The 13,222-nt window shown below is 47.0% G+C and overlaps 1 protein-coding gene across 1 annotated transcript in view; it reads right to left on the bottom strand.

Annotated features, from left to right (window-relative positions):
- LOC144152099 (uncharacterized) overlaps window positions 1–13,222 on the bottom strand; it is a 173,904-nt gene that overhangs the window by 44,811 nt on the left and 115,871 nt on the right. Inside the window, exon 4 of the mRNA XM_077683310.1 lies at window positions 11,490–11,614. Within this exon, the coding sequence (XP_077539436.1) occupies window positions 11,490–11,614 (125 nt within the window). The remainder of the gene's footprint in view (window positions 1–11,489; window positions 11,615–13,222) is intronic.

Genomic DNA, 13,222 nt, shown 5'->3' with positions numbered 1-13,222 from the left:
TGGGTCCCAACGAAGTGATCACGTCATCAGCGAACGCACTACGGCGCACCACAATGTGGCGTTACCGCGTGCCACGTCGCCTCCGAGGACCATGTCTCGCAAGGCAGCCTCTGCATACCGCCCTCCCCCTCACACTTTCGCCATACTTTCTTCCTCCGTTTTCCTGCTCGCTCTGTCTTCGGTGTCCTGTTCGTTTGCTCGGTTACAGCGAGGCCGATGGTGACGCGAAACCACAGGAGCGGGCGCTTAAAAACTGCTCTCTAAAAGTGATCGGTTGGTCTCCGCAAACGTCCCCGCTCATTCCTTTACTATAAACGGCGCCACGGCGCTGTTTATAGCATTGCTATTCCATTAACAAATGTTACGAACAAGGTAAGACGATGATTCCTGCGCGGTGCCTCCCTTTGTATCGAGATAGGTCCTCTTCGTTTGAGTTTTTTGTTTGTTTTAAAAGCTAATGCTACTAATGACGCTGCTGCTGTTGCCATATGCTTAAGACAATTAACTTCCATAATGAAGCATAGAGCTCTGTGGGGGTGTAACAAATATTAAGTAGTGAGAGGAATGTGGAAAGAAATAATGTTTACGGGTCTCACATTTGCGAATGCTGTACTCTGCTTAAAATCAGACGTTCTATCAGGCCTTGAAGTGAACCAGAGAACGGTAGGACGTTTGGCCTTATGAGCGCATGGAAAAACAACTAACGAAGCAGTGCAGGGAGATATGGGCTGGGCGTCGTTTGAAGTTCGAGAAGCGCAGATTAAATTATGCTTTGAGATGAGGTTGAGGGCAATGGATCAACGAAGATGGGCAGCTAAGGTTTTTAGGTACCTATACTTGAAAAGCGTGGACACGCAGTGGTTAAGGAAGACTAGAAGGCTAATGACGAAATACGGAAAGAACAGAGGAGAATCCAAAACAGCCAATGTAACCAAAAAAAGAGGAGAGGCAGATAGAAACGAATAAATGGAGAGAAAAAAATGGAAGCTAAAACGTCGTACAGGGCTGAGAAATCGGACATCAGAAAGGAAAATTTCTACGATAATTCCCAGGGCAGGCTTTTCTTTTTCAGGCTAGAGCGGGTTGCTTGCGAACTAAGAGCTTTGTGGGGAAGTATTCACAAAATGATGGGGTATGCGTGTTCTGCGGAAAATAAACAGAAACTATGCTGCACATAGTGTTAGAATGCGAGGGTACCCATGCAAATCCAGAGCTCGTCAATGTAAGGAGTTGCGAAACTCCGCTTCAAAAAACGACCCGCACCTGCTGGACCCCCCCCCCGCACCCTAGCTTTGGATCGTGCGTACGGTGGCGCCACCACACGCACTAGCCAAAAATCATACGAATTATTCAAAGTGACAATTTAACGTTAAAATTTGTTTTAAAGGTGCTTAATTGCTTATTTTTGTGCTTTCGCAAGTTATTCATTGCTATCTTAACTCCGGTTTCAAGGTTGCGATTATTTCTGCGTCCGCGCAATTCCCTCGACAAATTAGCGCTTGCGCGGGTACTTCGGCACAACATAGGTGCGACCTGAAGTATTAAATTTGCAGTTATCGTTTGGCCTACAGCACATTGTATGCCAAAACAAATCCAGTAGCCGATCAAGCGGCTCTAAACAATCCTTTCCAGCTTGCATAAAGCCGTCGAAGCGACTTTTTATTTATTTTTTTGCCGCCAGAAGACCGAAGATGACGCGCAGCCGACGACAGTGCGCAAGCGACGGTTGACCCACCGTAGCATTTTTTTTTACTACTCTTGCTTCGTATGTACATAAAACACTGGGCTCCTTTGGCATGACAAACTTACGTAAGCACTTAAATACAATTTTTCGCCGAGGTCGTCGAGTGGCAGAAGCACGTTGTATACTTTATTTTGTCACCAACAGATGGCGCCCCTGTAAAACAAGATCCAAAACAGTGGACCAATAGTAGGGCCACTTTTCGCAACTCCTATATCAAGTAACTCTGGTGCAAATCTACATGAAGGAAATATTCCGCTTCCAGAAGCCCTAGGATTTAAGAATAGCACAGAGAAGTTAACTTCAAGGCTGTTGAGGTGACGAAAAGAAGATTAGAATGCTGGTGGACGAAAAACAGAGAGGGGAGTATTGCCTAGTACAGTTACTACCTGTAACAGAAAAACAAAAGTATTTTGTGCCTAATAAGTTTTTTGTGCCTGCCCTAAGCAGCACTAGTATTAAACCAAGAGTATAAAACATGGGTATATTAGCCCTTTTTGGTAAGATGACGCGTCATCACCCCGCTATAAAGGGGAAACCAATAGCAATCATCATCATCATCATTCAATTATGCGCTTCATTCATGAGCTGAGCACTTTTGTTGGCTGCCTGTTCCGGCCTAAGCCCTTTTTTTTATTCTTACACTAATCTTGCCTTTACACATAACTGGTTTTCGTCTTCTTCCAACCGGCATTTTTCCTGTTGATTACTGTGGATTTGCAGTAAGGCAGAATTAATTACACTTGGGCTTGCTTGAGTGCCGCCGCTTTACAATATAAGCATAATGGTTTCAGTTTCATTCTTACAGACGGTACATATCATGCCACTTTGTTTCTGCCGAAATCTCCCCTTCGTTGTTTGAGCCCAAATTTCCTCTGTGTCTAGCAACGCAAATCATGAACAAAGCAGAGGGGCGCCGAAAATGCGAGTACTTTCCCTTTCCCGGTAACGTTACACGGCTTTTGCAGTGTTGCGCTGTTTTAGGGAAAATGATGGCTGTTCACGTCGTCCGTGCCAGTATCATCATCATCCTCCGCCTTCTCCTCCTCATCATCATCATCGATGCTTGACTTTAAATTCCGTGAATATAGTAAAATAAAGAAGGCGTTTGCTGTTATTTATAGTAATAGTTTATGATAATTTATGCCGGAGGATGCAAAAGCTGCGAAGCTAGCGAACGCTGAATGATCTCATTACGCTCGAGAAATCGACGGAGATGTTTTAACACCAAAGTGTTTTTTTTCCCAGATACACGAAGATTCCACATACGTCATATCCGTCACGGAAATGACGCCAGTACAACGAACCAAGCGGCTTGTAAAGGGTGCACCCCTGCACACAGGTTCTTGTCGCGGCGAAGCAACCTTTAGTACTAAAGAGTACGTTATACTTAGGGTTGTTCGTTTTCGGGTTTTATATTCTAACACGAAAGTGTTTTATGCCGGGATACATCATGATTTTACTCACGTCATAAATAACGCCAGTACGCCTTTGCCGAAGTGACCCGCCAGCAGGACGTCGCTCGCCAAGCACACCCACAAGGCAGCCGCCGACCCGCAAATCATGCTCAGCTGCAGATTTCGCTGCACATTTCACTTTCGTGTTTTACCGATTCCTAGGCCATGACAGAGGAATCAACCAGAGTTTTTAGAGGCTATTTGTACCGGACTATTCATTCCTGGGTATTACCTTCTTACTGGTATAGTCTTGGCTACCTTTATTAATGCGAAAGCACTAAGTGGCCAATTGAGCCGAAGATCCGCCGCACCGCGTCTGTAGCCGAAAAACGGCTCCCAAAATGACCGACGGCGCATTGAGGATAAGACTAAAGTAATCAAGTTGAGAAAAAAAACAAAAAGGAAAATTTGGGACTAGATTGAAATCTAGCTCTTAAACGCGAGTCAAGCACGTATCCTGGACGCGAAAAGGGTTCCATGGCTCCAGCTGGCGTAGTAAGTTCGTTGCGGTCTTCGACATAAAAAAACAAACAAAAAAAAAAACACCCCCCTCGCGAGGGGCATGATCAAATGCAGAGCATTTCCGCGGGGGGCGCGCCTGCAAGTCGTATGGATTACGTATTGGTTGTTGTTGTTGTAATTGTTGTCTTCCAGCGTAGACATTGTCGATGAAGTCGATGGTGAAACGTGAAACGTGCCGTGAACCCCCTGCCGCGGCTATGACGCAACGTGGAGCGGCTATGACGCAACACAATCCAACACAATCCACTTCAATCCAAATCCAAGCCAAGCCAAGCCAAGCCAATCCAATCGAATCCAATCAAATCCAATCCAATGCCCCTCGCGAGAGAGTGTTATAGCGCCGAAAAGTCAAGGATATAAGGCGCGTTCGTAACTTTCCGTTCTGTGTCGGCTTTGTGGCCCAGAGGGTAGAGTACCATGTACCTTGCGTTCCGCCCGCGTAGTCGTGGTATCGAAACCTGGCGCCGGTAAGTATTTTTTTTATATAGTAGGGAGGGGTGCGGACTACGGACGTCAACGCGGGTGACATCGTGAGTTACTGAAATGCTCTGCATTTAAAACGTCGACAATCGGTACGCGCAGCTCGACGTACGATGAGTTTGACTTGGCTTCATGCGCCGTTAGGCTCAGTATTAAAGTAACCATACCCAATCGGGTGTTACCATGCCAGTGACGGCGACAGCTGCCACGGAACGCTCACGGCCGATTCACCAATGACCATCCGGCTGCAACGCCAACATACCCGCACGCAAGTTTCCCATATCGCTGATCTATCTTCTCTTCCCCATTACCCCTTCCTTTTCCTGCCCCAACCACCTTTGTACCACTACCTCAACCCATATTTCTACCCCCTCCCCTTCCCTTTCTCTCCCTGCGATACATATGTGGTGCAGGCTGGGAACCTCTTTCCCTCTGACAGTCACCTCACCTCACACACTAAGCACAAGTGGGGCGTGCCTGTGCGTGTGTGTATGTACGTGCGTGCGTACTGTGTGTGCAGGCGCGTGCGTGTGTGCGCGCGTTTGTACGTGGATGTGTGTGTGTGCGTGCGTGCGTGTGTGTATGTGTGTATGTGCTTGTGCGTTTGTACGTGTGCGTGCATGCGTGTGTGTACACAAGGAAACCGGGAAGTAAAAAAAAACGCAATCTATATGGTGTGCAACCAACATGCTGAGGAAACCACGCTTTACTACTGCTGGCACGCGAATGAATATGGATGGATTGTAGGGTTTAACGCGCCGACGCAACGCAGGCGATGAGGCGCGCCGTAGTAGAGGGCTCCGGATTAATTTTGACCACCTGGGGATCTTTAACGTGCGCCGAAATCTCGCACACAAGGGCGTTTTTGCTTTTCGCCTCCATCAGAAAAGCGGCCGCCGCGGCCGGGAATCGAACCCGCGACCTCGTGCTCAGCAGCGCAACGCCTTAACCACTGAGCCACCGCGGCGGGTCACGCGAATGAATAAACCCCAGGAAAAACATTTTCGTGCTTAAAAACGCCTCGTAAAACAGGCGTCAACCGAACGCCTACTTTCTAGATACTACCGTTAGATATTGTTAACTTGGACAGTAACTGCGACCGCCTGAAACATTCAGCCGCATGTCTGCTCGATCCAGCTCTATCCGCCCTTGATTCGCTAGGCATATCGCAGACGAACAGGCACCCAAAGCGCTCGCGTAGAACGGCTTTCCTGCGCGGGATTTCTTAATCCCTTCGACGAGGCATCGTGGGTGCACCGGGCGCCACAAATTTTAATTGCTGCATTCGCACCGTCGGCGTAAACCCGTGCAGTCGACTCTGCGGACGGGGCCGTAATGAGCATGTAGCGCACGCGTACAGAACACGCCTATTTTGTTACTTTTGCCGCCTTTTTCTTCAGAAAGTGCGTAGCTGCAATTAAACGTGGTTAGATTTACACGTATGTGCTGGCAGCGCGTCAAGCTCCAGCGCTAACAGCGCCGCGAGCGTATCTACTTGGCGCGATAAGGGCAGATGATTGCTCTTAGCAGAACACTCCGTTTACCGAAACACTTAGTGTACGATGTTAACAAAAGCCCGGCAGTGACAGCTACAATATCACGGATCCTGGTAACTCAAAAGTTATCCCCCCCCCCCCCCCAAAGTCTTCTTTACAGCACGGCACCCAGATTTACAGTTGCATCGTATAGGCACAATGACAATAATCGGCGTGATAGGATGAAAGCCATATAAATTACAATCGGCAATACGTAACCAAGTTTAAGATACCGAATGAAGCAAAACGCATGCCGGAGTGAATTGATAAAGTTATCAATGTCGTCATATGTTTTACAAAGGCTTCTCACGTTAAAATGAATAAGGGAGCCATCATTTTCGATGTTTTAGTTCATCTGGACATACAAAAAAAAAAGACAATCAGACTGTGTGCGCAAAAGTGCCTGCAGGGAAAGCATAATTACCCTTTTTTTGCTATTCTAAGCACCCCCCCCCCCTTCGATTCTAAGCACCCTACACTACTTTCGGGAAAAAAATTTGGAAAAAAAAGTTGGCATGCGAATCTAAGCAACTCCTTATCCAAACAACCATAGCGAGGTGGATTTCAGACGCGTGGAAACTGGCCCGAAATGACGTTGTCGGCAAGCCTTTTATGAAGTTTTCAATTGCAAACCACTTTAAAGGAGCCACGAAGACAAAATACAAGTTGGGTTTATTAGACACACTGCTTAGTCCCGATGACAATGATACCAATATCATCGCAATCTTCGAACAAATAACGGAGATATTAAAGAAAACGTGTGAAGCAGTCGGGACCCCCTTGCCAATTTCCCGCAACTTTTCTATGACATCACGGAACCTTGTTTATGCGATTGGCGGCCGCCTAACTGACCTGTCGCGACGACACATGACTGGACGTCTGTAATGGGGCCTCTAGTTCGATTTGACCGTATCACTTGAATGCTAACGTGCAGTTAACGCACTGAAAATTATGTTTTATTGTTGGCCCGTATGACGTCATTCGTGCTCATAACACGTCACTGTGGCGCAAAATTTGAAAAGTCTTTAAATACTTCTTGCTTTTTTTTTTTCGTTAAAAAAACATCTTCTGTGGCCCTAATGGAGCTGAGTGAGATACTGAATCCTAGTTCTTTCAAATTAAACGAAGCTGTATTTTCTCTTTGTGGCTCCTTTAAAGGAAGAGAAGGCGACCTGTTGGGGTATGCTGAGAGCGGCGGCCCAGGTGACACAACGGACTCGAATGGTATTGAGGGTGACTGAGAAGCAGACGTAAGGGGTAGGTTCACCGTCTCTACCTATTTTTCCTTTGAATGTTTGCCAAGTAAAACATTATTCCTTGCGCGCGTCTCGTCCAGATACCGCCGCGAAAATAACTGGCGGAGGGAGGAGGTAATCTAGGTTTTTCGAATCTAAGCAACCTCTCCTCACTTTCGGAATCGCGATCGTGGGAAAAAAGGGGTGTGCTTAGAATTTAGTAAACACGGCATTGCCGCACGCGATTTGTATCAAAGATTAGGTCTTCTGTGGTTTGCGCAGCGCGAGCCTGACGTTCCTTCTTTACTGCGAAATGCCACAGCGCGAACCAGATTTCTTTAACTCATTTCTTGCCTCTGCTCCGTTCGTCGCCGATATCTTTAAAAAATAAAAAAAATTACGCCCATCTTCCCGCGACGGAACCCTGGTGTGATGCGACGCATCGGGGGGTTCAATTGGTGTTTCCGTTCGGTTGATTCTCTAAATCGGGTGAAACGTGTTGTGACGCGAAGTCGAACGAGAGCGAGCGCTGACTGAACCGCCGGAGCGCGCTACCCGCTTTATATTCACAGCGCCTGAAGGAGAGGAGACAGTGGAGGAGAGTCGCGCATGCGCGACTCTCTTGCTCGACGGGAGCGGAGCGAAGCGAGCGAAGCGCGCGCACGCAGCTGTTGTTTATGATAATGGAGTGAGAGCGTTACGCACAGCTGTCGGAGAGAAGAGCGGAGGAGAGTCGCGCATGCGCAGGTGGCGTGCGGACGCCGCCGACGCCGACGCAGGAGGGACATGCCTCAGGGCAAGAGATCTGAGATCGTCGCATCTAATAAACACACAAGCTTAGCGGCATTGCGGTAGGTAATCAAAAATGGCTCGTAAAATCGAGCAATTCGTAAAATTGAGGCATTCGTAAACGCGCGGATATGTGAAATGGGTATAAACCGTGGCGCCTACAATCGCGCGACCACAGACACTCACCACAAAGCCCTCGCCGTCGGCGCACAGTTGGGGCGTGTGCGCGGTGAGCTCTGACCGCGTCGAGCGGTTGCTCTGCGCGAGTTCTTTCTCGAGCAGTTCGACCTCGCCCTCCAGGATGTTGATCCGAGCCTCCTGACATTGCACGGCGCATGCGGGAGGGGGCAGAAGGGGACGCGGGGCGTCCGGCAGGCGGAAACAAAACAAAAACGAAGACAAAAAGTGGCGAGCAGGATGTCTACGAAAATAGCAACAACAAAAAAAATTAGCAGGGAAGTAGTACTACTTCGCAGCAGCAGAGGGCATCACACCTACTACTTAACATATCCTAGTCTAACCTAACGTAACCTAACTTAACATAATCTGACTTGACCTAACTTAACCTAACAGCTACCTTGACCGCAGTTAACCTAAACTACCTTGGCCTCACTTACCCTAACCTAGCTTAACCTAACTTGACCTAACCTATCTTGACCTCACTTAACCTAACCTAACCTACCTTGACCTCACTTACCCTAACCTAACCTCCTAACTTGACTTAACTTAACCTAACCTACCTTGACCTCACTTAACCTAACCTAACCAAGCCTAGCCTAACTTAACCTAACCTACCTTGACCTCTTTTAACTTAACCTAACCTAACCTAACTTAACGTAACCTAACCTATTAACACAGAGCTTCATATCCGTAAATGGAAGGCGTGAAAGTTTTACGTTAGGAAGCAATATTCACGCCATGAGGAACTCCGTTAATTCGTTCATACGCAGAAAAGGCTTCAGTTCATAAGCAATCGTGCATTTACTTCCGGTTGAAACGGGTTTTCGCGGTCCGGAATCAAACCATCGGGTTGCCCAACCGTTCGGCCTGCGTAAAACGAAGCCACGCTGCATAACTGTGAATATCTGTGTTTCCAAAAGAAGATTTCTGAATTAACATCCCTACAATTTAATTAAGATCAGGAGACGCGTCGTTTTCTTTGACGTCGCCTGCTCGCTTCTGGCGACACCAAACGACATTCTTGTATACGCTGTGAGCAGTTCTCGTAAATTTTATTTTAAATGAAGCCGCAACAAGATAAATTAAACAAATAAACCACTTTAAACCGGCTGCGATTTTTTGTGTGCCCCATACTCTTGAGGTGCTAAGTAAGGGTTGTTGCTCTGAATTTAGGCCGCGGGCCGATTTGATAGTTTTGCGGTGTTAAGCGAAATTGGGAGCCTCAACTCATTAGGCGCGCATGCATGGGCACGACGGTACTATTATTCCGCGCAGTGATAACAGTTAAGTTTCATCCTGGTCGTTAGCTTCTAAAACTGCCGTAGATGCGTTCGTAAAGGTGCGCAAAGCAGGTTTACATAAGAGCAACTAAATAATAAAGAGGTGAACTGACAAAATAAACAAAAAGAGATCAAATTAAATTGACATTCATCATGCTCGGAGTGAACTATCTGCCAGAAATCCAAATAGAGTCACTGGATCAAACACGCTTAGCTAAACGATAAAAGCAATGTTGCGGCGTTCTGGCCGACGTTCGCTGAAATGTAGCTGCAGCGAACTTCACCCAACAAAAAGGGTCAACTAATGGACCTCCCCAGGGTAACTTACACCGCATTTGCACCATTGTATACCGCGCTCCAGATTGTAACGCGCACGTAAGTTCGGTGATAAAAATCCGAAAAAATAATTTGACGCCAATTGTAACGCGGAGGTGTAAAATACATGACATCACGCACCTGGCAGATGACATTATATTTGAAGTACGAAACCGCGGCAACAAAAATGTCTTGTGTTTCATAGATTTGCTTATCCTGCTCCTGCTCGCATTAAAACTAAAGCGGGAAACGCTGGAAGTAAATTTCGGTTTTGAGCCCGATTGTAACACGCACGCAAATTTTAAGGCCCACTCATAGCGAACCCGGTTTTAACGATATAGCGGCTATAACGAACAAATCTTCGTTTCCCGTTACCATTGGTATACATAGATTTTCTGTGCAGATATAGCGAAAAGCGGATATAACGAAGTGATTTCGGTTTCCCGTTGTGTTCGTTATAAGCGGGCTAGCCTGTATTACCGTTTCACGCACTACCATGAACCCATTGCCTCGTGGCGACCACAAAGACATTTCATTCTCGTTCGGAATGAATTCTCGATTTCAGTGCCACATTGACAGCGTGCCCAAGGAGGAGCGTGGTGACCGGTTATTATTAATGGTTATTTTTTCTCCAACTCTGTGGAGGATTCAGTCCTGACCCCTCGCGCGCGAGGATATCTAACCCTGCGAAGTAAACCTTGCGTTTTGATCCAGCGACTCCCGAGCGACCTACCTTGGTGTCCAGGATGGCCTCCATCATGGCAATGTGGCTGCCGTAGGTACTGCGAAGCTCCTCCTCCGAGGAGCGACCCCTCCACGGCACGGCCGCGCCGTCGCCCGCCGTGCGTCCGACGCCTTCAACACCTCCGCGTTCGCTCGGACACTGCTTTGCGCCATACCACGAACCCGTGGGATTCGACAACCTCTTTGAGAAACTTCCCAGCTCGTGGAAATACTTTTCGACGTATTTATGATGCTTTAACACCGGATTCGCTAACGTTCCTACACCGCCAGTGAAAAGTATTTGCTTGCTTCTCGCCCGGAGCGAAAAAAACGAGTAGGAAGCTTTAAACGGTAGACAGGCACGACTCGCTTAAAGTTGCACCAAAAGTTCTAAACGTGCTTTGACTGCAGAATGGTTTCCACGGGGTTTTTTTAGGCGTAAGGACAACGTGCAAACGCCATCACTGTGAGGGGGAGGGCGTAGAGGGGTGGAGGAAATGAAGAGAGAATGACTGGGGATATAATTGAACTCCCCGTCATGCAACCCAGTCCGGGGGAGGGGTAGTGGGGGATGCATGAAGGATAGGCACGTATCATTTATTCACCTTCACCCTCGACGCTTCATTAGCGCCGAAGTGCGCTTCGGTGCTTAGCGCAAATGTTGTGTGGTGAAGCACGCCAACCGGCACCAAACTCAACAGTGCTTTTCCGGGAGCATTCCCGGCGCTCCACCACCACGAATGCGCGTGTAAACTTGGCTTCTTATACATAACTAACGCCTGGGGTAAAGTCACAAGGCCCGACGTAAGGTGTTGGCCAGACCACTATGCTGTCGGCAGATCGCAGGCCATTCTCACAAAAAAAGAAAATAGTCTACGCCGTCACGACCGCATTCGCTTTTGTTATTCAAAGCATTCGGCAACTGCCCACGCGTTTAATACAGCCCGGATAGGCTAATCGGTATAATCCGCATCAAAGCATGCGATAGCGTTCCTCGACAACGGTAGTTGAAACAAGGAAGAGACGAGAGTGGAGTCAAAGCGAGCGATTTGGGAAAGGGTGCAAAAAGACCTGGTGCGAATGAGCAGCTAAAGCCCCCTAACACAACCAGATAGCCTCAAAACCAGGTCAGCGGCGTATCTCTCTGCATTCACCCGGTTGCTTCAGCGTGAGGGCCACCTTGCGGTGACCTCGGTCGAATCGATCAGTCGTGCACGCAACCGGCTGCTCACCTTGCCAATGTCCCGGTCTCTGGTGTCCAGCATGCTCTCCAGGTGTCTCGCCCGCGCCTCGGACTCGATGAGGCGACTCTTGAGTCTCTCCATTTCCATTCGCTGTTCATCCAGCATCTGGCCCCCTGCAAGGCCACAGACATTCGTCCCCTGTCACTACGACGTAGGCGCGCGTAGTAGGTTTTTAAAACGATAAAAAATCGCGTACAACTTTGTTAGGAAATAAAATGGTCTACTACGAAGGGGTTATGGCACCTGAAGGCTTACAAGAAGGAACGAAACACGAAATAAATTAGACAGAACGATGCACGACGGCCTTCCGTCTTTTACATTCTTGCAAAAGGTTCAGCTGGCAACACATGATCCGTAGCAGAACCTAACACATGCTTAGTGCCGTTAGCAACAAGGAAAAAGGGCAGCATATAATTTAAAAGCGTAGTTGAGAGAAAATGAGAGGTCAGGTGTCGTGCATTGCAGGGATTTGAAACAGTTTAATTGCTAACAACGCACAGCACTGCTAGGCAAGCTCACGAAACGAGGCGCCATCTGATCGTAGCTTAGTCTTTGTAGGTATAGTCTACAGCAGTGATTCTACCAGTGAGTGAAGCCGGTGCTTTTCAAGTGCAAGGACAAGGCTGACGCGGTTGCTAATTATGCGCTCTTGAAAATTCATTGACTGATTTGTGATTAGTTGTCTTTCCTCAGAGTGACTTTCATCTCTACATGGAGGGATTCGATCTTTCATTTTGCGAATAGGAAATTGCCGCAGCTACCTGAAATTATTCATTGTTTATCTATTCTAACGCAGCAATATTTCGTCAGACATTTAGAAGCTAACACATAATTTTTTTTTTACTTAGTTTAGTGGGGGATTCGAGCTTGGCCTTATCAGTTACGTCCGTCTGTGAATACAAGGAAGCATTTAAAGTTAGCGCTGCATATTACAGACAACTGCTTCCGTTCATTACAGAAATTTGCTTCCGTTCACAACGTTCGGGAAGCGATAGATATTTAATTCATACGATGTTACGAGCAAAGAAAAAACGCACTACGACTTATTTTTGCTGCATTAATTTTTTTTTAATTATACCAAGCGCTATGTTTTGTGTAAGCTTTTGGTTGTCTTTTCCTCCTGTTGTACAAAAGATGCCAAACAAATGAATCTCAAATTATCGGGGAATTATTTTTGTCTTTTCGAATCTCACGTAGAAAGACTTTTCAAACAACTTACAATGGCACAGCTTAGAAATTTCGGGAGAAAGTAAAAATTAAAAATCAAAGCCGATCGACTGAATTTTTTAGCGCTGACACTTCTGATTTTACGCGCGGGGTTTGTGTGAACCGACGACGTACCCACGGAACGGAAAGCACTCCCTCTGCTGTCTGAAACAAAAGCAATAAAAGTGCGTCTAATAGGCGAGTTGAAATTTGGGTCAAAACATTAGCGCCTTTATTAGCACGTAAGCAATACATCGAATGCCAGTCATGTCAGCAGGCAGCAAAACAGACAGATCACATCAAGATTTAACATTAAAAAAAAAGGAATGAATGGCAGTTCAAGCAATGTGGAAAATTATGTGCATGCGCCGACGTTCATTGGTACAAGCGAAAAAAAAAAAACGGGAGAGGGAAAAACCACACACTGCTTATATCCTGGGAGATTTCTTTCCGCAAATGACTACTGCTTTGATATGTTGCTGGCAACACTTTTTTTCATCCAATTGAAGGAATCC

This window comes from Haemaphysalis longicornis, unplaced genomic scaffold (genome assembly GCF_048455015.1).
Source record: "Haemaphysalis longicornis isolate Haplotype H1 unplaced genomic scaffold, Haemaphysalis longicornis Haplotype H1 scaffold_9, whole genome shotgun sequence".
Taxonomy (NCBI): domain Eukaryota; kingdom Metazoa; phylum Arthropoda; class Arachnida; order Ixodida; family Ixodidae; genus Haemaphysalis; species Haemaphysalis longicornis.
This window is presented reverse-complemented; position numbering and strand designations above follow the sequence as displayed.